This window comes from Hirundo rustica, chromosome 2 (assembly GCF_015227805.2).
Source record: "Hirundo rustica isolate bHirRus1 chromosome 2, bHirRus1.pri.v3, whole genome shotgun sequence".
Lineage (NCBI taxonomy): Eukaryota > Metazoa > Chordata > Aves > Passeriformes > Hirundinidae > Hirundo > Hirundo rustica.
The window spans coordinates 12,816,738-12,841,226 of NC_053451.1; the positions used below are offsets into that span (position 1 = coordinate 12,816,738).

At 39.3% G+C, this 24,489-nt stretch overlaps 1 protein-coding gene across 1 annotated transcript in view; it reads left to right on the forward strand.

Moving 5' to 3' along the window:
* The first annotated feature begins 7,415 nt into the window (after positions 1-7,415).
* Positions 7,416-24,489, forward strand: part of SAMSN1 (SAM domain, SH3 domain and nuclear localization signals 1) — an 83,399-nt gene continuing 66,325 nt past the window's right edge. The window contains exons 1-5 of the mRNA XM_058424033.1: positions 7,416-7,670; positions 8,375-8,455; positions 8,962-9,098; positions 17,659-17,796; positions 23,993-24,033. Of these exons, the coding sequence (XP_058280016.1) occupies positions 9,075-9,098; positions 17,659-17,796; positions 23,993-24,033 (203 nt within the window). The 5' untranslated portion in view covers positions 7,416-7,670; positions 8,375-8,455; positions 8,962-9,074. The remainder of the gene's footprint in view (positions 7,671-8,374; positions 8,456-8,961; positions 9,099-17,658; positions 17,797-23,992; positions 24,034-24,489) is intronic.

Sequence of the window (24,489 nt, forward strand, 5' to 3'; positions counted from 1 at the left end):
AAGAATTTGAGTGAAATCAGAGCAGGGAGAGTCACAGGGGAATGGGTCACTCTTTGATGTACAAGCCTTTGAACTGTAACTGTGCCTGTTGTCCATACCCTTTTTGCAGATTGCTGGATGCCAGTCTTCCTCAAGAACTGTTCTGATTGCTCCTTGCTCCCATAAATTAAAAGAAGTTAGCCTGTCCAGATAGAAATTCCTATTCAAACACAGAAATACTGCCTTATGTTTTCCCTTGTCTCCCCTCTCAATCCATCTGTAATGCATTAGGATGATGTTAATTGTCCTGCTGAAAGACTCTGTTCTACTTAAAGTAGAACAACACTGAAATTTCCTCAGCAGCAGGTTTTTTGTTGTATTGTTTGGCGATTTTTTTTTTTCTTTTTTTTCTTTTTTTTTTTTTTTTTTTTCATGTATGTTCCAATTTTTGAGTTATCCATCACAAGCTTCAAGCTTTTGGTCAGTTGCCTGAGGTAATCGTGTTCTGCTAAATCAGGGCATGGGGGCAAGAAAGGTTGCCCTGCTCAACCTCTATAAAGTTTCTGGGACTGCCAGCTCCAAGCATCTTGTTTAACCAGGATGATCTAAATGAGTGATAATATCCAGTTACCAGCTCGGAGACAATTTGGCCATCTGAGGTACCAGGAGGACTCAGCTACAGTAAGCAAGGCTGTTCTCCACAGAAATGAATATGTTCTGGTGTGCTGCCAAGATTATTCTAGGGCTGCAGATGGCATCTACTGTTCCCACTGCATAAGCCTGGTTTAATGTGACTGGTGCAGAGCGTGTAGCTGATGCAACTTTTTACTGATGGGATGCGAATTTAAATTTTGTTTTCCCTAAATATTTTAGAACTCACTAGCCGTGTGTTTTTCTTACATGTCCTGATAGCGGTGTTGGAATTTCTTCCCCTTAACGTTGGCTTCTTCTGCATATTTGATTACTTTAATAAAAGCCCATAATAGCTGGTACAGGCGGGTCATATTTTGGAGGAACATAAAGTCATGAGTTGCCATTGGGCATGAGAACTGCCATTTTTTCAAAGGGGCCGTAAAAGGCAAATACAGTTTTTCTCTCACATGGCATAGACTGTTTGTAGAAGCGATGGAAAGTGTTATAACACATGGAGAGGCAGTAAGACAGTGTAGCAGGGTCATGGATAGTCAAAAACGAGGACACTCCAAGCTGGAGGCTCTGCAATCACATGCTACAGGGATGTAAACAGCTCAAATTGCCACTGCATCCGTTGATGTCTCCTTGCCTCTAAAAATTAACACTGTCCTAAGGATTCGCTACCCAGTGTGACTGCTTGGGGACACTGGATCAGCTGGCACAGCCCAGATGAGAAATATGAAGCTTTGCTAATATTCACCAGCTCAGAATCTAGCCAGAACAACTTCAAAGAATATAAATATTCCATCCAAACAGTGTGGGGCTGTTAAACTGTGTAAAACAGCAAGGTGGGAAGAAATGCTCTGTGGGCAGCATCTATTATTTCCTGAAGCATGAACTATTTTATGTGGTCTATTCCACCTCGTAACTGTATTTGCCGCCCTTAAGTGTTTAGACCATTGTCTTTCAAGCAAGTTTTGTACTTCTTGTGTGTATTGGGTGCATACTTCAGAAGTGGTCTAGAATATTGGAATCTCATTGGATTTTTCTAAGTAGAGATTGAAACCCAAGTTGCAGAGTGTTCGAGAAAAGTTTTATTTGACACAACAGCAACAGTTGGACTCCTTAATGTGTGACTGCTATGGATTGCTGGTCATCTCAGGCCATATGAAAGAATTGGTTTTTTTATCAGAAAAATGATTTTATACAGACCCTGAATCTAAGTTAGAATTAGTGTAATCAAAATGCATTACTTCTACAGCAGAATTTGTTGGGAATGATATATAAAATACCAGGCTGCAGGCAGCAGGTACATATCTAAATAGGCTAAGAATCCATGGGCTAGGTGAATGAAAACTAAGTGGGGAGTTTCTGAGTTCCCAATTTTGATTTCCAAAATGGGGAATCTCACACAAACCTGATAAGAAAGTGAGAACAGGAGCCAGGAGTTCACCAGTGTAATCGTTAGGCTTTATTTTTTTTCTACTCTCAATGCGGCTGCAGCCTCACTGTCTGCCAGGCAGTTCCTCCTGATTTGATGAGAGTGTTGGGGAAGATTCCTGAGGACAGAAGAATATTTTTAATTTTGTGTAGCGTCTACAAATTTAGGCAGATGCAAATCTGAACTGGCTGGCTAAGAGCCAGGTCCATCCCCAAAACCAGCAGAAAATATGGTGGCACGGATGAGATAGTACATTCTGCTGAGAGGCTACTCATGGAGGTGTGGGGGTGGAGGGTGGGCTGTGAGAAGCAGCTGGCTCCTGTTTCACTCAGAGCGTGGTGCTGTCAGCAGCCATCTGTGGGTATGTCCTGAAGATAAGGCAGTGCCTGGGAACAGGAATCGGTGTCTATTGCCCCAGGAACAGGGGACAAGCTAGGATAGACTGTCCTAGAATCACAGAATCGTCAAGTGGTTTGAGTTGGAAGGGACCAACCATCTCATTCCAACCCCACTGCCATGGGCAGGGACACTTTCCCCTAGACCAGGTTGCTCAGGGCCCCATCCAGTCTGGCCTTGAACACTTCCAGGAGTGGGGCAGCCACAGCTTCTCTGGGCAGCCTGTGCGAGGGCCTCACCATCCCGACAGGGAAGAATTTCTTCCTAACAGCAAATCTAAACCTACTGTCTGTCAGTTTGAAGCCAATTCCCCTTGTCCTGTCACCACATGCTCTTGTAAACTCTCTGCCTTGTAGGCTGCCTTCAGGTACTGGAAGGTGCTCTAAGGGCTCCTCAGAACTTTTTCTTCTCTAGGCAGAATAATCCCAATCCTCTCAGCCTTTCCTCAGGGCAGAGCTGCTCCATCCCTCTGATCACCTTGGTGCCTCCTCTGGCCGGGCTCCAGCAGCTCCCTGTCCTTCCTGTGCTGGAGCCCAGAGCTGGATGCAGCCCTGCAGGTGGGGTCTCAGCAGGGTGGGGCAGAGGGGCAGAATCCCCTCCCTGCCCTGCTGCCCACGGGGCTTTGGATGAGCCCAGCACACGGGGGTTTCTGGGCTCCCAGCGCACACAGCCGGGGCACGTCCAGCCTCTCAGCCACCAGCACCCCCAAGTCCTTCTCCCAGGGCTGCTCTGGGTCCATTCTCATCCCAGCCTGTCTCATCCCAGCCTGTCTTTGTGCTTGGCACTACCTTGATCCAGGTGTAGGACCTTGCCCTTGGCTTTGTTGAGCTACATGAGGTTCACACAGATTCACCTCTTGAGCTTGTCAAGACTGATCTGGATGGCATCTCTTCCCTCCAGCATGTTCACAGCTCCACTCAACTTGGTGTTCTCAGCAAATCTGCGGAGGGAGAACTCAGTCCCACTGTCCTGTCACCGACAAAGATGTGTCCTCAGGCTATACCCTACGTAACATATAAATTGGTAGAGGAACTCTGAATTAAATTGCCAGAAAAGCTCAGATCGATAGATGGATTCTTTTTGTCTTCATTTAGCTTTGGATCATGCTCTCAAGGAAGAAATAGATGACTACAGGCTGTAACCTGAATTCTCATAGGCAAGAGTGGAGAGGTAATCTTTCTTGCAGAGTGGATTGGAAAAACTCTGCTAGCCTTTCCAAATTCTGTTCTAACTGCTCCCAACAGGCCTGGGTGGCAGCGCTGATTGCTTGGAGCTCTTTCCAGCAGGGTGCTGTCATCTTGATATTAAAAAAAAAAAAAAAAAAAAGCCATCAAAGTAAAAGGGAAGTGGGGTGATGGAAAACGAAATGTCTGCAAAACAGGCCGGCTCTTTGAATTTCCCAATCCATTACATAACAAAAATGCATGAACTGTGTGATTAAGAACACTAACTAGTAAGTACAGGAATCAATTCTGTTTAGTGAAGATTCAAATCCCCTTGAGGATTTAAAATGTTTTTTAAAGTCTGAGGAGGTGTGGGGGCGAAGGGCGGGGGGGGTGACATCTTTTCTATAAATGCATAGAATTACTAAGCACAAGGGATTTATTTAACCAGGAAACTTACATTACTGAGATTAGACATCTCGTTTTCAAGGTGCTCTGGGAAGATAATGACTCCTATACCCATAATTCACTGTAGACATCAGTTTTGTCTGATAATACATAAATTGACCTGATGATAGAAGTTAGCAGTTTTCACTCTAAATTGCAGTATAGTGCTAGATAGCAATAAAGAATGTGTGGGCCTGATTCACTGAGTTTCTGTAAATTATAGAGGAGAGGATTTGGCCCTCCTGTTCAGGAAATACACATTTCCTCACTAAAACAGGGTTGTAGTCTTTCCTTTCATTAAACTATAAGTGCTCTGAAAAACAAAATTAAATCTTCTGGAACAAGGGAAAGAACAATGTGGTTATTTATCCTAAAAAGAAGGTTAGCCTCAAGGAATAGCTGAATGTTACAATGAATCATATGGAAACCACCATGGGCTTTTATAATGCTGTGATTAAATGTGATCAGTTAGCAGAAGAAGGTGCGTGAAATTCTGATTGCAGAGAATTTGATGGGAATTTTGCCAGTGACTTTAATAGGCACAGAGCTTCCCTTGGATCCTGGAAACTGTGAAAGCATTTTATTTGCCTATTTGATTTTGATTTAGGGAATATTGGCTCTTCTTGTCTTTATTTACTTGATTTTCTGGGCTGAGTAAATGTAATAGCATTTTGTGTTGAATAAGCTTAAAATAATCTCTGACTGAGCTAAACTCTGTTGAAAATCCTTGTTGCAAAGGTGTAAAATCTGCCGTATTGAATTTACCCCTGCATCTGTAAGACTGTCTTTTCAGAGGAGGAACAGACTATTGCATTATGGCAGAGGTGAGGAGAATTGTGAGGCTTTTTCCTTACCAATGTTTAATTAGCTGCTGAAGGTAAAAGGAGGAAATGAGAAAGCTGCCTCTAAATTGAAGGAGATTATAAAAGAAGGAAAAAAAAAATCAATACCGTTTAAGGAATCAGATTTTTAGTTGGTACTTCATGGGTCCTTTCCAAACTATTAAGTAGATGTAATTTAGAGTCACTGATTGGAACATCTGATTCAGGAATATCAAATGTTAGCAGCCGTGTCATAGAGATGCTATTGTGTTAGACTACTATCGTGTGGTCTGAAATGGAGCTTTCTACTACTTATAGCGTCTTCAGGGGATGTGCATGACAGAAAATGTTAAATGTTAAATTTCTATTATAAGTCCCCCAGGTTCAAACAGGGGCTTCTCATCAAGCACTTGGCCATGGGTTGTGGATCACAGTTCTGCACAGAACTGCCTTATCACCTGTCTGTTGTAAGTGAACAGCAGGACCTGAAAGAAGACAGGGGTTTTATGCAGTGTGCAGCTACAGGATTGCCCTCTCATGTCAGGGAATGTGAGGGGTATGGAGTAGGCACTGGCTGAAAGTAAGTGATGGAAATTCTTTCCAGAGAAATAGGACAGCAAGAGGAAGCCTCTGACTTAATTTCTGAATTTCCCACTTTCCACAAAGATAGGAGAAATGCACAATGTTTACCTTGAAATGATGATAAAGTAGTAATTCAGCCTTTTACGTGGAGTGAATAAAGAAATGTGACTGCTCGGCCTATAAGTAGTCACATGTTTAACACTCAGACTATATCAGGCAGTAGCATTGTTACTTTTAGTTTTAAAACTGTATGAAAGCTTTCAGATGACAAATAAATGATGGTCAGAAGAGATGTGCATTTTAATTTAGGATGGATATGCTGTAAGAGGAAAAAAAGGAGGAGGAAGAGAATAGGAGTAAATATTTCTTCCAGATTTACTGAAATGTGTGCCAAGTTACCAACTACTAATACATTATTTTATCTTTGTCCATCACACAATGAAACCTGTGAGCTCCACAGCCCTGCTGGTGAGTTCTCCCAGTGGCAGGTGAAGGTGCACCAGTAGAGTGGCTGTCATTATAAGGGAAGCCTGGAGCTAGGGCTCAATTGGGAGTACCTGCACCATGGCTTGACCTTTACGGCTTGTGTGCCACGTTAGATTATGGATTGCCACTTACTGTGAATGCACAGCTTAAATCCAGTCTCCTGAAAAGGCCACGGATGCCTCAAGCTCCAAGCTATGAAGTTTGTTGTCTGTTTATTGTGCAGGAATAGAAAACTCAATATACAAAAGTCTCAATTTGTGTAACCTTTTTCTTTTTTTTTTCTGAGGATGTAGGGCCCAAGCATGTAGAAATGATGCAGCAGTAAAGAAAGAGAACTAAAATCTAACAGTAATGCAAGTTTAAAGCTGGAACGTGAAGGTTCAAGTATTTGGTAAAAAACTTTTTCCTGTCCCCTTATTATAGTGTGGGTTTACTGTTCTGTTATGCTACTGCTGCACCAAAGTGCTCTATTTATACCAGATAAAATATACATAGAGGTCACAACACTGATGTTACATTCAAATTTGATCTATTTAGCTACTGTTTTTAAATTATTTTCAAAGTTCAAATTCTTTCTGCAGACAGCTGTGATATCAAATGGCATTATGAACTCTTGCTGAGTATTTTATTTACATTATTCATCCTGATAATAAGCTGTTGATTCCTATTTTAATTATTCTAGTAGGTGTTTCCTTACAGTTTGTGGTTTATCTAGTAGTCTAATGTCATCTCTAGTTTAAGCCTATCAACAAACTTGACCCTTACCGAAGGCTGTATCAGTGAATAATAAACATCTAAAGTGTTACTTTTTTCATAAGAAGAGTTTTAACAGTGACAGTACCCAAAACCATGTAATAACATGCATTTTTTGCCTTCCTACACAGTTTCTTGCCATATACGTGTATCTGTAACTGTAGGTACAGGCTGCTTTTTCTATTTTAATTTTTATCCTTAAATTAATACCTTTTCTGCATGTCTACCAAAAAAAAAGAAAACTTAATAGGTTAGTTTAAGTTCTGCCTTTTTAGTTACTCTTCCCTCAAGGATCTGTGGTATAAAATTAAGAAATTTCCTCATAAATGTTTTAGAGTAAATAGCCAAATCCCCTCTAAAGCTACAACCCAAAATCAAGGAGTTAAATCAGTCTGAATGAGAGAGACCTTCCCCCGAGTTACTTTTCATTTTACTAGCTCTTCAGTCTTGCTGGAATTTTCCACATAGCTATTACGGTAAATAGGCATTTAAAACAAACAAACAAACAAAAAACCAAACAAAAGTAATTCTCTGTAATTGGAGAAGGGTGCTTTTGGTCATTACTTTCATAATGCTCTGCACATGAGGCTTGTGATCCTAGTTTAGTTTTTCCAGCTGGAGAACCTGAGGCACAGGAAGGATGAGAACTTGCTCCCTCACAAGAAAAATAACAAGTGAGCCATAAAGCAAATGCAAGCCCATCTGTGGCAAGCTTGGTCTCTCAAATGTCTATTTTTGTGTCACTAGGTGGTAATTGCCAAAATCTGTTACTGTTCCTCAAGTTTGTAGGATGAGTAAATGAGAAGTTTTTCATTAATTTGCTTCTAAATTATAATGTTTGTCATAAAGCTCTTCATAGCCAACCATACTTTACTAATATGTGAAACCAACCTGAAATTATAACTAAAAGAGGGCCTGGGAAAAGCCTTCAAAAAGACTTCTACATACTTCACAGCAAACTGGAAAAGTGTAAGCTAAGGCTTTTTCCTTTTAAAATCCTGATTCTTATCTGTGTTTATTTGTATGAGTCTTGTTTGGGTTTGCTCAAGGTAGAAACCAACTTATGTTAAAATGCATTTATCCTGCCAAGCTACAGACATTTCAAATTTTCTGGTATGCAGATTCAGACTAAAAAATTACTAGAATAAACTGAAACACCCAGAAGTAGGAGTGATGAAAGAGATTCCTGTCCTTTACAAATATGAGGCTGTGGGCCCAAAGAAAGGCAACCAAGATCGTGGTCACAAAATGGTCACTGCCTCTCCATTTGTGGTAAATTCCAGCTTCTCTCTTCAGTACCGATTGCTGCTTGTTCGTGTAATCAAATTTCACAGCATTCACATAAAAGCTGTAGGAAACTGATTTATGGGAAATTAATTGTGGGTTGGTGGGCAATATTATTCCAAACACAGTCTAATTTCAGGTATTTCATAATCTGCAAAAATTGAGGCTGACAGTACTTTTACAGTGTTAGTTCTCTGTTAGACAGTCCTTCTTCATAGTTCTTCTTCTGTAGGCGATGGAATTTTCCTGATTTATACCATCTAGTGACATAGACTACTGTTTTTCTCTACAATAATTTCTCCTTTGTTTGCTTGTCTGTATACATTATAATGGCTCTTACTGTAACCCATGGATCAGCTCTGACCACTCCCAATTTTTTTATTTTCCAGATTTAACAAGTTTCCAAATGGCAAAATTGGTTTAATCCTTCTCTTCATCATCAAGCAATCAGGATGTTAGGCAACAGTTTGGTAAGTATTCTTTAGAGGACAGGTGTACAATTTGAGAGTTTTCTTGGCTTTTAGTTGGTCAATTGTGGATATTCTTAATAATTTGTTTGTGGCTCACAAGCTTTTCCCTAAGGTCTGTAAGTAAGAAGCTTCCATTCAAACTGTAGGAAAAAATAAATACTGATTATTGTGTATTAGTTCTTATGTATAGGAAGCCATCAGCATTTCATGAGAATTTCTGTCTTTTGATAATCTCACTAAGCTGAGAAGATTTGCCTTGTAGTTAGGTGTATGTGCCAGTAGTCTCAGACAGAAAGAGTTTTATTTCTCTTAGATGATTAATGGAAACAACAGCCTGCAAGAGAGCATTTTCTGAGTTCATGAAAGTCATTCAGACCGTGCTTTTGTTTTGTTGGTAAACGTTGCTCTTTAATTCAGAAAACAGTTTGTACTGGCCTGGAGAAGCCTGTCTCATTTGATAATGGGCTCTGAATCCAGTGGATTATTGCAGGGATTTTATCTTGCAGTAATCTCCAGGGAGAAATGTACAAACAGCTGGGAGAGCAAGAAGGAACTGCATTGTGCGGCAGGAGTTTGTGGAGCAGAATTTTAGGGTACTGGAGTGGATCTCAATTCCAACATGAATCTTTTCTGTTTTTCTCTGGTAAGTGTGCAAACATGTGGGTTTTTTTAGTGGGTTACTGACTTTATAAACTGAACTGGTGGGTGTGACTTTAGGGAAAAATAATGAAGGTTTTATATTTCAAACAGTGCAAGGGTTGTATAACAGTGAGTCTCTCTAGCCTAGATCAAGGGGTTTTTGTATAAGAAGTTGTATGTAGCAAAATATTACTCAGTAAAAATATAAGGCAGAGAATGTATAATAAATGTGCTGTGCACTATCTGTGTCTATTGTAAAATCATGCAGATTTAGTCATGAGGAATTTAATCCAAATACAGCAAAACAGCTCATAAGTAAGATAAAATTACTAATATATATGTATGTTATAACTTGTTTTACACTACAAGTAGTGTTTTGGGATTTTTTTTTAGATAATAGTATACGTTTTCCTTCTTCAGTAGTTTGGGAGAACTGCTAGAACTTTTCAAGTGATAGTTTTCTATTAGCCAAACATGAAAACAGTCATCAGGGATAATTTAGTCATGGCAATATCTGCACATAGACAGAGGACTTAAGACCCTCTTTAGCTGTTGTTGCTTTTTTGCACTTTCTCTTTGTGTTTGTTTAGGTTGTGGTTGTGCTTTTTTGTTTTGTTTTGTTTTGCTTTTCTTCTTTTTTTTTTTTTTTTTTTTTTCTTTTTTCCCCCTCTCTTCTCTTTCCTTTCCCCAAGGCAACCGCTCAGAATGAACAGGTAAATGAGGACAGGAAATCCACGGAAACTGTTTCTGTTTTAAGAGCTTAACCATCTGCCAATACCAATGCCCAGTATTAGTAATGGTAATTAGCTGAGTATATTTGCTGTATTTATGCAGCACAGTAGATTTGTTTGCCCATTTTTCATCTTTTGTCCTGACATTTAGTATATCTTTCCCATACATTCAGAAAGAACAATAGAAGTCAATATTCAAGCTACACTAATACAAACTCAAATAGGGCAACTGCTTTGTGTAAATCATTGCTCCTGATTGCTAATACTATCTTAGTGAAGAGTCCTGGTGTTTTCCAGACCATAAGGATTAAAAGCTGGTTTGTACTTAAAGTAAAAGGCAGTGGTATTTCAGGATTCTGTGACAAGAGTCACTCAGAAAAATAATTCCCTGGGAACTCAATGACAATTTTGATCACAGTTTAGTGTGAATGCCTAATGTATTTGTACAAAGTTAACAATGGCTTTGTGGTACAGTCTGTAATAGCTTGAAAATACTCATTTCAGAAGTTCTTTGGGAAAGAACTGTTCCATCAGTATTTTACTGTTCTGTTCTGTTGGAGCAGCTTCTTGTTTTCTAAATAATTCACTTTTAAATGAGGTGTTGTGCCTTGTATTGGTTGAGGAACCAACATTTAGATGAAATGTCAGGTAGATTGTGTGGGTGAGAGTAGGTCAAGTTCCCATTTCTCTGTTAAACTCGGTATGCAGCACCCAGGGTTTCTGTGGGAGAGGCAATGACTGCTGTGATAATGGATGGTTCAGACAAGTGAAAGCCGGCGCCTTGATAGTTTCTGTAATGAAATAATTAGTTCTGTTTAAAGATTGCTGCTAAGAAGATAACCTCCGTTCTTGACAAGCTTTACACGGGAGCCATTCTGTCCACTTTCGTAATCTTCTGCTCCCCCAGCAAAACACCTCACGAGTTATCAACATCTAAAGATAATTTATAGGTCATTAATGGGTTTCATAAAAGGAAGAGCCCTGTGCTGTCCTCCCTGTGCTTGTGACATGGGGTAGTTGCTTTCAGTAATCAGATTGTCTAGCTTGGAAATGCGCAGGTGATCCAAGTATGCGCACTGGCCACTGTTATTCTGTCACCATGTGACCACGGAGAGGTTGGCTGCAAAGTGGTTGTAGCATCAATATAAGGGTATTTTTCCCTTCAAGAGAGTCAAGACAGAAATAATGAACAGCAACAACATAATTAGGATTCAAAGGCAACTTTCAAAGGTGCTAGAGGAGACAGTTCCTTAGTAGATGCAAATAGCAGCCAAGGAATAGAAATCACGGTTGATTTACATCAAGTGAACATCTGGAGTGACTGCTAAACCTGAAGCCGTGGAAGAGAAATTCAGACTATTGACAGATAGAACAAAAAGAGAAAAATAAATAATATTCTCATGGTAGTATTTCTCTCATGTAGACTGATTGACATTTCAGACTGCAAAAAGTGTGTGTGTGTACGCATGTGTGCATAAGCATATACTGTTAAAATACACTGGTTTATAGCTCAGAAAATAGCTTTCTTCCCTATAGTGGAGTATAGTGTTTGTAGTAATCTACAGCCTGAGAGAATGACAATAGTATACTGTTTAACCAGACTTCTAGCTGATCCAAAGGGGTTGAACATCCAGGTAGTTAGAGGAACATCTGTTCGTGCTGTTGAATATTAATTTGGGTTTGCTTTCATATCTGTCCATAAAACTGAGACAGTTCTGGCATGAGAGCTGTTATGGGCCAGTGTAGCAAGTGGTGATGTGGAGGCTGGAGACACAGAATAGTCACAGGATGGTTATGATGGGGCTTTGGAGCCTGAACAGGATTCTCCCTTTCCAAGTGTAGCAAACAGGAATTAGTCCAATCTGTCACAACCTGGGAGTCCTCTGACCCCCTAGTAGGAGTGCTCCAGCATGGGGTGTTTCCCCAGCAGTACTTTGTGTCCTGAGTTGACTTCAAAATGATTTGGTTTCTCAACTGAGATTGTTTTTCTCATCAGACTCATTGCCTTGTTCTCAAGAGATCTTCAGAAAAATTAGATTTGCTTTCAAAACCTTGTGTCCCTTTTCCATTTACAAAATGATCAACAGGACAAATTTTTTTGTTGTTGTTGTTTTTGTATTTTTTTAGATATATTACATTAAAAGGTTAACCTTACACCTGAAATTTGCAGTGTATTTTCCATCTCATGGAGCTTAGCATGTCAGACAATTGAATCAGAACCATACTCTGTGTTATAGGCAATATACAGAGAGAGTCCCAAATCAAGTACTGCTTTTGTATGAATCGCAAGAAATTGTGCTACCAAACCACCTGTTTTGATACACTGCCTAAAAAATATCAGATTCTTACAAATCTGATAAATGAAATTCATTATTGAACTGTGAAATCCTTTAGTTAAGGTAGAATATTTTTCCTGCATTATTTTCCTAAACTGGCTCTCCAGTATCTAGGATATATACACTAGGGTTCGCACCAACTCACCTCGAACAGTACCTGTTAAACCTATTCTGACTTATACTCACAATCCCTGCCCTTCAATAAAGTTTCCATAAGAAAGCATAGCAGAAACCCATGTAAGAATACCAGTGGAGAAAGGCTGTGACACTCCTAATCACAGCGTTGTTCAGATCAGTTATTCCAGTTGAGCACTGGTCTTAGGATTTAAGCCAAACAAGATTCCTTTCATTTGTCTATTTCTTTCCCATATGGTGCCTTTCCAACCACCACTTCTGCTAGTAAAATGTGAAGTTAAGTACTGAGTGAAAGTCTAATCCTCTTAGAGATTTTCAGTAGCATTGGACTAGTTATGTTTTTTTTGGTTGTTGGTTTAAAGATGTGCTGACAGCACAATGTAAAATGTATTACATCTAATGTTATAAACTGAAAAAGCCCTTGGCACTAAAAGCTAATGTTTTTATAGTGCAAAATGCAGAGAGAATAAATATTATTAAAAGTGATGTAGTGGGTAAATTATGAATTAGCTGGAGCCTCTATATTAAAGAAACCCTAGAGTAAATAGAAAGGTGCTAATGCTGCTATGACTAGTGAGACGTGCTGGTACTTAGAAATGGACTGGACTTAAAAATATGTTTTACCAAGGAAGGATTAGCTGAATGTGGAAAGACCTTCCTCTAAAGCAGAGTGTGATTAAAAGAGATCTAAGTGGTTGAACTTTGTAGTGCTTCCCATGTAATCATCTCTATATAGTTCTTGTTCCTTTTAGCTGGACTGCTATCATCCCACCATGCACAGGATTCCACCCCTAAACCTGAGATGGAAAACGACCTGACTGCTTTGCTAAATGCTCCTTCTCCACCTTATGATCAACCTAGTCTCTGCATGCCATGATTATAATAATATCATGCAGATAAAAGAGCTACAGACAATTATTTACTTCTAGATCTGAACTAGGGTATTTTTAGATATTCTGTCCCATAAAACTCCTGAAGCAAAGAGGCTCAGAAAGCTTTCTTATTCCATGTAGGATAACAAAATGTGCTAACTACTCCAGAATTAAGTTCATATTTTTTTCTGCTATCTCTCATTTTCCTCTGTGATGTTTACTGTGTTCAGGACTACTAAAAGAATTAACTTATGAAATGAAAAATCTTTACTGACTTGGCAGGTTTGGTATAAAAGCAGACTTAACTGTAAAATAAAAGGGAGCAAGAAAATTTCAATTTCAGTTAAATACTTTGAGTTGCCCTTAAAGAAAGGCAATTACTACAAGGAAAATATACTCTTACAAAGTATAAGACCAGCAAGCAAAGAAAAAAATTTTGAAAACTGGAGATATACTTTCTGGTTTTGGGAGCTCTCCTTCTCACTCCTGTGCTTTTCTGTGTGAGTTTTCTTTCTTGCACTTGCTTTCCTGGTTGTCCTCTCTCACATCCTCTCTGTCATGTGTTCTCATTCTTTCTTGTGTCTGTGCTCACCTGAGCCCACAAAAGCCTCCCTTCCTCTCTTCTCTCTTTCCATCTTCTTTTTTGTCCTTTCCTATCTTTTTATTCTTTCCCCACTCCCTTCACTGTTCCTTGCCTTCTCTTTTTTTTTCCCTTTTAATCTTTTTCATGCTTCTCGTTCACATGAGCTCTCTTTATGCTTCTCTCTTACTTCAACAATGTCATGTATTATTCCCTGTTGAGGGAGAAGTATATGGTTACATTTTACATTTCAGAATCCTGGAAATATGTGACAAGGTTTTGAACTCATGTGATTCTGCTGTCTCACCCCTTTTCTCTCTTCATGTGACCTCACTCTCTTTCCTGCACCCTCATGCTCCTTCTCCCTTGCTTTATACTTCACTCAATATCATGCCCTGATGCTCACTGTCCTGCACCCTTTCTCTCTCTCTCCTGAGAGCTCTCAAAAGGATTCCTTGTCCACCATTTCTCACATATTCACTCTTTCTCACAAGTTATCCTGCTCTTTCTTAACCCCTTCCTCACAGCCCCTCTTTCTTGTGGCCTTGCACTGTCTCCCCCCTTCTCATGACCTCACCCCTTCCTCACAACCTCATTCTCACTCTCTCCTGCCTGCACACTCACTTCTTGCACATGCCTTCTCTTTCCTGAACAACCTGTCTTCTGCACACCATCTCTTCCTCACTCTTTCACTCTGTGCTATTCACAGCCCCAACTTCTCATGTCCCCACTCTTGCTTCCTTGTGTTTGCTGGTTTTTTGCATGCCATATTTTCCTAGAACAGTCTATTTCTCACATCCTTTCTTCCTTTTTCTCACACTCTCTTGTCTTTCTTACAGCTCTGCTTCTACCTGCTTGTGCTTCTCTGCACACTTTTCTCAAGCACTTGCCCTTTCTCATGATGGTGTTTTTCTTGCACCTTTGCTCTACCCTTTGTGATTTCCTTCTTGTGCTCTCCTGCTCTCTTGCCTTCAACCCTGTCCTTTCTTGTACCCACTCTTTCCTGTGCCTTTCTGCTTTCTCAGGAGTGTTCTATTTTATGTGAGCATTCCCTCTGATGTGGGCTTGCTCTCTCTTGCAGTCATATTTGCTTTCTTAATCTATCTTGTGAGCACTTCCTTTCTCTCATCCCACTCTTTCTTGCATGCAGGGATACTTTCTCATGCCCTTTCCTTTTCTCACACCTTGATTTCCTTTACATTCCCTTTCTTGTGCCCTCACACTCTTTCTCAGGACCTTGTGCTTAACCCTTTTCACGCCTTGATGCTTGCTTTCTCACTCCATTTCTCTGCTCTTCTCCTCATGCTTTCTCCCTCTTTCTTTCTCATTAATTCCCTTCCTGGAGTACTCCCCCTTTCTTGTGGCCTTACTTCTTTTGTGACCTCCCTCTTTCCAGCACCCTCCTTGCACATGCTGGCAGTTTCTCCTGCAACCATGCTCCCACACACCATGGGCTTTATCCCACCTTTTTGCTTTCCTTTCTTGTGGCCACCATTTCCCACACTTTTTCTTCTTTCTTGCTTTCTCATCCATGTCCTCCCTTTGCCGCACCCTTGCTCATTTCCCTGTACTTGATCTTTTTGGTGCCCTCCCTCTCTCATGTGCTCACACTTCCTCATTCCCTGGCTCTTCACCTACACTTGCTGTTTCCCATGTGCTTACTCTCCACTTCACACACTCCTGTGCCTTCTCCTGCACTCACAACCTTTCCATTCCCTTATGTTCAGTCTTCCTCAGGAAAACTTTACTTCTCATCTTACCTCTGTCTCATGCTTTCTTTTTTGTCCTCTCCCACTCATTCATGGCTCCTCTTGCTTTCACACATTCCCTCTCTCTCCCTTGCTATCTCATCTCTTTCTTTCTCTTCTCCATCTGCTCCCTGTTTTGTGTGCTGGCTTTTCCTTGTGCACTCACTTTTTCTTGTGTTCTTTCTCACAGTAGTTGTGCTTTCCCATGTGCTCCACTAGCATGCATCCTCTTCCTCATGCCCTTGTAATTCTTCGTGCATGTCCTATTCCTTGTGCCCTCACTCTTTCATGTGGACCTGCAGTTTTTACTGCACACTTGTTTTTTCTTACTTGCTCACCCTTTCTCACACAAGATTTCTCTCTTTCTTGCTTGAGGTCTTTCTCACATTTTTCCTCTTTCAAGCACTAATTCTCACACTCTCCCTGTTATGCTCTTTCTCCGAGTTTCACCTCTTATATTTCCCCCTCTACTCCCTCTCTTATTCTTGCTCTTTTCCCTGCTTCTTCCCTCCTCTCTTTATTCTTTTGGTGTATTTTCTTACCTTTCCCACCCCCCCCCACCACTCTCTCCTTTCACTGTTCCTTGTCCCATCTTTTCTCTCCCTTTTTAGCTCTCTCATTCTCTCTCTCTCACATGAGTTCTGTTTTATGCTTACATCTCTTTGTTAAATACTCTCTTCACCAAAGTTGTGTTTTATTCCCAACTGAAGGAGAAGTATATGGTCACATTTCACATTGCAGAACCCTGGAAGTGTGTAACAAGTTTTTAAAGTCATCATTTTTTTCAAGAAGTGCTTCATCCACAACTTCAGATGGGGAGGCTGAACCATCATTGCTTTATGGCAAACTACTTACAGTGATAAAAAATAAATGCAGCAATAAAAAAAAATGCAGTTGCTGTCAAAACCCAGGCTCAGCTGGATGTTCAGTTCTTCCATGTGTTTCATAAACTAGGCACCAATTTCCCAGGAAGCATTAACTCATTAGTTCCTAGAATAGACTCAAGTATGTAATTTGAGTATTTTCAAGAAGTTTACCATGAAATATTTCTCCCAAAATATTTATTTTGGTTTGTCAAGGATCTAGCAGACTGAGGCAAATAAATATCCATTGATAAACATTGTGCTCGCAAAAATTAGTCATGTCTTTGAACTGCTGCTCCACCAGTCAAAAATATTGCCTGTAAAGCTTTATATATTAATAATATAACTTCAAATATACATCTGTGTTTATCTTCTGTACTAAAGGAACAAATGCCTTTAAATAATAATATACTACGTTAATTTCAATGGTGTTGCTCTGCTGTAAGTCACGCTGCTATAAATTTGATTTATTCCTTAATTAATGCAGTTAAAATTAGTAATCAAAATTCATTGGGAAAATATTCAGTGCATATCAAAATGGCAACATCTAAAATTTAGGATCATCAGTTAGAGTGTCTTTAGTTTTGCCATCTGCTTTCACTTAACTCTTGAATTATGAAATGGCAGTGTGTATTTGTAGTTCTTGGGGTTTTGGGATAAATGTGAAAATCTTAGTTTCTCTTAAAATGTTTATATTCTTGGTGTTTGGGTAAAAAGAACCTTACACGTACATTAAAACACGAAGTTCAAAAATTTGAATGAAAATGGAGTTTTTAATTCTAGCCATTATCATTATTTTAGGGGGCCTAAACCATAATTGTCAAATTCTGGGTGCTGGCAGCGTTGTTTCTCTCTAATTCTAAGTAATGATGTTACATTTCTGTATCAAATTAACTTTTTTTTTTTTCCCCTGTATAGAAGTAGTAGCTATAAAACATTGCTATGGTTCATATACAAGTTTTCATGGTATATGGTTTTTCACAGGAATTTTCATGTAGTGTTCAGCTGGAGATAAACATCTGGTTTTACTCCTGAGCAGATAATATTAATTTTTACCGTACCCTCAGCTTTAACATGGGAATCTCTGTTATCTAGGTCATGATACTGTGAACTCCAGCATTTGGGTACTTACTAAAATCAACATCTTCATGTCCTTTTAGAGGAAAAAAACTAAGTATTTCAAAAGAGGGGGGAGGTAAACCCCAGTCCATTATGCAAATCACACAAACATTTTCCTTTTAATATTACGGTAAATTTAATTAGTTTGCAAGTGTTCATCTCTGTTCAAATGTATTTTAGGAGGGCTCGATGGACAGCTTGTATGAGCCTGTCCCAGAACATCGGGAAGCCAAGGATACAACTACTCCTGAAAGCCAGGCTACCACTCCAGTGAGCACACAGGTGAGCTGTGAGCCACCTGACAGGTCTATGTCTTTGGTAAGTAACATTTAATTGCAGAGCATGCCATGCACTTTGCAGTGAACTATTGCTCTTTACATGTGTGTGTTCCGCTGGTTTATCTGCCAGTTCAAACTCTTTAGAGCCACTGTTCAAATCTCATTTCTGTAGCCAATGACCTGATTTCTGTCCAGTCGTAACAAGCACACTTGAAAAGCAGGTCATGGGTTTCTCCACAGCGAGCAGCAAAGGGAGATTAGTGCAGCTGCACTGGACAAGGGAATTTCTCTTGTAACAGTATATGAAAACTCTGGGTACAGATATTGGCATGGTTTGTCTCTAAAGAATATACTATCAGTGTTTTTGGTTGTCCTTTTAATTAATACAAAAAAATGCATTTCTAAAGCATGGGTTACATGAACTTGTAACTGATGGCCTCTGGAATAAACTTGACATTTTACAAGACCTCATTAGGCAAATGTGAAGAATGTTACATTCTGTTTTGTTTTGTTTTGTTTTCCTAAATGATGTTACCCTACTTAATCCTTTCTTATTTGCATGTTATTGGTACAATAGGTGATGCTTTGACAAATACTTTAACACGGTATATTAAATTTCATAATCTTATTCATTTCATAATCTCTGTTCTCTGCTTTGCAATGAGCCTTTCCTTATAATTACTGTTTCTATTTCAATGTATGGTGCAGTCTGGTGATTGAATAAAGGGGAAAACAGGATGTTCATTATTCAGAGGAGACTGTCCTCCAGATACTGTGCCGAGTTTTACCCACATGCACTCTGGGTTAGGTGCCATGTACCTATGAGGCTGCTGGGCCTTTGGTGTTGCAATATCACACAGCAGGTTTGCACACAGGATTTGCTTGGAAAAAATGCTGGAGCTGGTGGGATGGGAGAATGCCTGGGGAACTGTGGCATGCACTTGTTAAATTGCTAAAAAACTGAAAACAACTTGTTCTCAGACCCGTCTGCTGTAACCATCTCACTCTGTGAGTGTTCCTTTCTTTCACATAAACACCTTGGGACTGTAAATAATGGCCCTGCTTTTGAGAGTGTAGCACTGTGGAGATGTGAGGATGATTCCTCACAGCATCAACAAGATCTGTGAGCCCGGGCTCTGAAATGTCCCTACATTATCATTTTCCTGCAGTAGATGGGAGATGCTCTCCTGAGTGACAGAGCTTTTCCCCATTACCAGGCTGTGGCCTTGTCACTATAGGAAAGAGCTGCCTCTGCAATGTTCCAGTTAAGAGTGTATAATTGTGGTTATGAAATATGGCTGAAACCCCATCCTAGCTTGACAGGAGTATGTTCATTGTGGGAAGCTCTGGTTATTTGTATTTGTGTACTGCATGGCATTCCACATGCCCAAAGATGAACATTATAGTACAGCTCCTACATCCATTCAGTCTTTTCCCTCTTTGCCTTGACTCCAAACCAGCCTAATATTCAATGACTGCTGCACTAATATTTCCTTGGCCACTAGATGTTCATCTGTTAGAAGCAGTATTTAGACAAATTAAAATTAAAATGAAAAAGGCAGATTTGTTTTTTGGTTTTACCCAGAATAGGATATATGATATCCTAATGGACTTTGCAATAGAAAACGAAAAGAAATTGCCTCTTATTTTCTGAAGGTATGGTAAAGACACATCCATAGCAGTGTGCTCTGCTATGGTTTTCACAATGTGTAAAACTAAGACTTAAAACTGCAGTGGTTGTTTACTTCAGGCTGTTTCTTGCTTTTTCTTGTTGTATTCTGCTTTTTATTTGGCAGCATCTTCAAACTTTTCATTGTATCGGTTTAGAGTTAGGCTTCATAAATTCTTTGACTAAAGAAAAATAATCAACCCATCCAGTAAAGAACTTTCTTTTCCTTGAGCCAGTCTGAAGAAGCAGATTTGCTACTAGTTTAGGATTAGAAAATCCCATATATTATTCTGAGCAAATTTTAGCAAAATATCTTTCACATTGCTCAGTGTTTTGTGGGATAGCACCGCATAGTCCATGAAGATGCATGTATAATGCTGAATAGAAGAATCCAGCGCTTTGGTTTCTGCTACCTCTTATCATATATTTCTGTTTTCTTAAAGGAGATATGGTGATGGCACATTTGTTCATCATTAAATATAAAGTTCATCCTCAGTAAAAACAACACTAAATGGGGTAGGGGCGCACTTGGCTCACTAGGTATTTACAAGAAGCTTCCCAATGCTGGCTCTGGGTTTTATTTTCTGGTTTAAGAGAAAATGAAAGAGTTAAGCTCAGCACTTAACTAAAAATAACGTCTGGATGCTGTGTCACTGTGCTGGCTGTAGAATCAACACAATTATTTATAAAATACTCTCTAGAAATGGAAAACAAGATTAGTGATGACGTGTCGGCAGTAAGACCTATGGAAAAATGTCGCTAAGGCCAGAGGCCTGTGTATAATCTTATCTGCTATTTCTGGCCTGTGAGTTATTACAGCTACACCTTGGATGAAGCCGTTAAGCTTATTAACTGAGCCCATTTGTACTTCTCTCCCATTTTTAATTCCGTCACTCGGTTCCAGGCTGCGGGGCAGCCCCCGCAGCATGATAAATTCAGGACATTATTGGCTCCATTTAGCCATCCATCATTATCCAGTAATGCACCTGTGTAAGTGCACTGCTAAGTAGGTATGGACTCGAGTGAATGTTTTAATGGTTGGCTGAATCACGGCAGGTTCCACAGAGCTGTTAAATCTCCAAAGGCTGGAGCAGCCTGGCACGGCACTCTTCCTCCTCAGGAGGCTTTGCCCCTTCCTTTCTCCTACATTAGTTCAAAATCAACAGGGAAGGCAGCCAGGATCAGCTCCCCTTACATTTAAGAAGAGTGACTAGGGCTAGCAAAAATTCTTCCTTGTAATGTAACAAGGTAGTGATTTTCTTGCAGGGAACCCGTCTGTTGTGATTTGTCCTAATCATAGCTGGGCCATGGAGTTCTTCTGGAGATGTGAGAAATACAGGGTTGTGTGGTCACTGAAGCTGTGCAGGACATCATTCACTGAACACAGTCTTTGGACATCCTTTCTTGAACCATGGCTCTTTTTGCTCCTGGCCAAACATCTGCCCAACTGGCACATCCTGTATGAAGAAAAATCTGTCTCTTCTGTACACCGTTTTTCTCCTTCACATAATTCCAGAGACCTGTTTAATATCTAGAATTACTTGCTTGGGATATTTCCACTCTGGGTTCTTATGGTGCTATCCTGAGCCTGTTATGCGTACTTGCCTTTTGATTTCAATCCTCTCGGAGAATTGGCCCGTTAGGTTTGTGATTACTCTGTCTGATGCTCTGCTTCTCAAAAACAAATAAAAAAATACATTTATGGGGTTGGTTTTGTACTTCATGCACAGTAAATCTGAATTGGACCTTCCTCAGAAACAGCTGGTAGCCATGAGCACATAATGAATTACATGGGTACTCTTGGCCTGTAACTATGCTGTTAAATGGGAAACTGAATTCCTACCTCTTGTTACCTGGTGTTAGTCCTCTACGTCATGAGCTGTCTCCAGCTTCTCAGGGAAAGCCTTCAGTATTAAAACCATTTTCATATATATCCTGTCAAACTGCAATCACCGGATGTCATAAGATCCACATATTTTTGAATTGCTGACTGTGATATGATTGACTACCATGTACATCAGAAGAGTGCTAAAAAAAATTATCAGTTGTTCTAAGCTGTTGCCAGGATGTCAAAATCAGCTGTGATACCTGCCTTAATGTGCAGTGTTATAATTGGCCTTTGATCCCAGTGAGGGCAAAAAGAGAGCTGGTTATCTGAAATGGTCATTTCCCTGTTAGCAAGTCTTAACATACACAGGAGCTCTAGCTTTTCTCAGCCAGCTTGGAAACACCAGAGGGTTTAATTCAATTCCTTACTTCAGAGTTACTTGATAAAATTAGGAATAAAAGGACTTTATCAATAATTTCATCGTGCAGGGTTTCTGCACATGAGGTTTTTGTGTTTGTTTTTTTTTTCTAGGAAACAGACTGTTCATATTTGGGATAAGGAAGGAAAGAATTGTTCCCATAGAAAAGATAATTATGCTCTTTAGAGAATGTGGAGAGCAGAGCCTAGGTGAACCTTTATTTATGTTCTAAGATAAAATATGTTGTTAAAAACTAGTTTCATTTTAAAGTTACATATCATTTTAAATGTAGTCAATACTGAAAAGATACTTTTAAAAAGTAAAAACCAGAGTAATTTTTTCTTGGAGCCCAATTTAGCCACCTGATTCAGAAATAGCAGGAAGAGTGTGTTGAATGAAAGATCCCATCTTTAAATGGCTATTTAAGTCCACTAGGTGTTTCATTTTGGCACTGCACCCCACGATATCCTATGAACTCACATCAGTCATCACCTCAACATACAATATACTGTCCTCAGTGCAACTTTGCTGGACTTTAGGAATTAGTTTAAAGTTGTGCAGCAAAAGATTAAACTCTGTTTCGTGGTCTACACCAGATATTTGGTGTGTGAAGATATTAATCAAATCTTTCTAGGTATATTGCCACAATGGGGCCTGTCTTCAATTTTTTCCCTGGATCATGCACAGATTTTAAATTATAATATCCATTGGTCTCTGACCTCCATGCACAATGCTCCCTTTAACAAACCTGTTTGAAATCAAATATTTGATATTTTCCAAGGAAATTTTGACACTACCTATTTAAAGAAGCCTTAAAATCACTTTTAAAACTATTTTTAAAATTCTCTGTGTTTGTGCACCTCAGTTAGTAATTTCTTGAGTTATTGAAAATACTTGTCCCAAGACTAAAATGCTGACATTTTTTCATCAAGAAACTTACCTTACACTGCTTATATTATTTCAAAGTGAGTGATAAATTCTGTATATTCGTTTGATTTACACACAGCATCTGTGAGCAAGTTGCCACAGGTGAAAAAAAAATGTGGAAACTGCATGCAATTATGAACATTCACAAATATACATGTTTAAAGGTCCTCCTACACTCAGCTAAAATAACTTAGCATGGGAAAACAGCCTTTTCTTAATGTACTCCCTGAAAAAGTTTTAAAAGAAATCAGTGATGAATTTTAATGAGAGGAGAGGAGAAGTATAAAATACTCAATTATGCATGTACATGGTTGTATGTAGTACAGGTTTTGGTTTTTTATCATGCAACCTGGATGGCATTTTTAAATTGCAGTGGTCAGAGTCATGCAGATATAGTTAGTGTTACAAGAAGGAAAGAAATTAAACATAATATTATGAAGAATAAGTCCAGCTATACTAAGTTTTCAGATTTATAAAATAATGAATGGTTATATTATTTTTTTAATGCCTCTTGTTGCACAACAGATTGAAGTGGCATCATCATGGACATTTTTAACCTGGTTCCTGCTTTTCAGGATGGAAGAAATAAATAAAAAAGTGATACAGTGCTTTGATATCCTGTATCAGGAGATATCACATTACTATAGGGACAGAGATCTCTTCTGTCCTAGCATGACATCCTTAGGTTTTCCTGCAGTTAAAATTAACCTCAAGTCCATGGTTAACTGCACAGCAAATATCCATTGAGATGTTTTGGCATAATTTGCCCAGCAAGGCACCTTTTTGTTCTCTCCTTCAACAGCTACGTCACTTCTCCTCCTTCTCACACCTTGTCAGGGTATAAATATTTATTGTCTGGGCCCTGGGGGCTGTGTGGTCTTGCCTCCAGACCAGTGTTTGATTCTGATTTGGTCCCCTTTAGAGCTTTCGATTTTATTTGCTATTTCCTGCCCTCTTCCACATTTCCCTGCACATTTGGGTTTACAGAGTCTGTGTCCTGCATCCATCAGGAAAACACATCCCGTTGGAACATGGGGTATTTTGATCCTCAGAAAGTTTCAAAGAATCATACAATGGAAAAAAATATGATATTCATTCCTGGGGTATGAGCATGGTTCTCTGTTTTTTCAGGGGTATTATGGTTGTCAGCTTCCTGGGAGCCATGGATAACTGAAGCCTCTTGAAATCAGAACACATAATTACATATATTCTCTGCTTCACTGTGTCCTCCACAGCTTCAGCTGTTAGCAAAAGAAAGACTGGAAATCTTTGTGGATATTAAAAAATACACTTCAAAAGTATATAATTCATTGTCCTTTTAGTGATAGAAATAATGTATTTGGATTAGTCATTTTTGATTTTTCATAGACCTTTTCTCTTTATCTTTTTAAAAGGAGTTTCCTGACTTTGAGAACACACTGACCAAAAAAAGAAAGTAAGTTGAGACCAGTTCAAGGTCTACACAATGTCACTATATTTGTCTGTACCTTTCATCTTTGTTGTTTTATTAGTGTTTGCCAATGTTGCTTTTATTCTCATAGAGTACATGTATTAATGTTGCAGTTGAAGAGCACATAACGAGTTTGTAATGCGTTGCTAAGTTTCTTTTGCCACGACTTTTTCATATCCACACAGCTCTCTTCCAAAATATCAGAACCAGGACAGCTAAAATCAAATGCAGTTAATCTGAACTTGGTTTAATCATATGTCTGCTTTTCTGCGAGATTGAAGTGGTAACCTATTTTATAGTATGTTTGAACCATTGACCTGATAATCTCCTGAGAAGGTTTTTTGTTTGTTTGTTTGTTTGTGTTCTTAATCCAAGTAAAAAATTCGTTCATAAAATGATTTGGATTAAGCAGGTCAGACATAATTTTATGAATAATTTTTG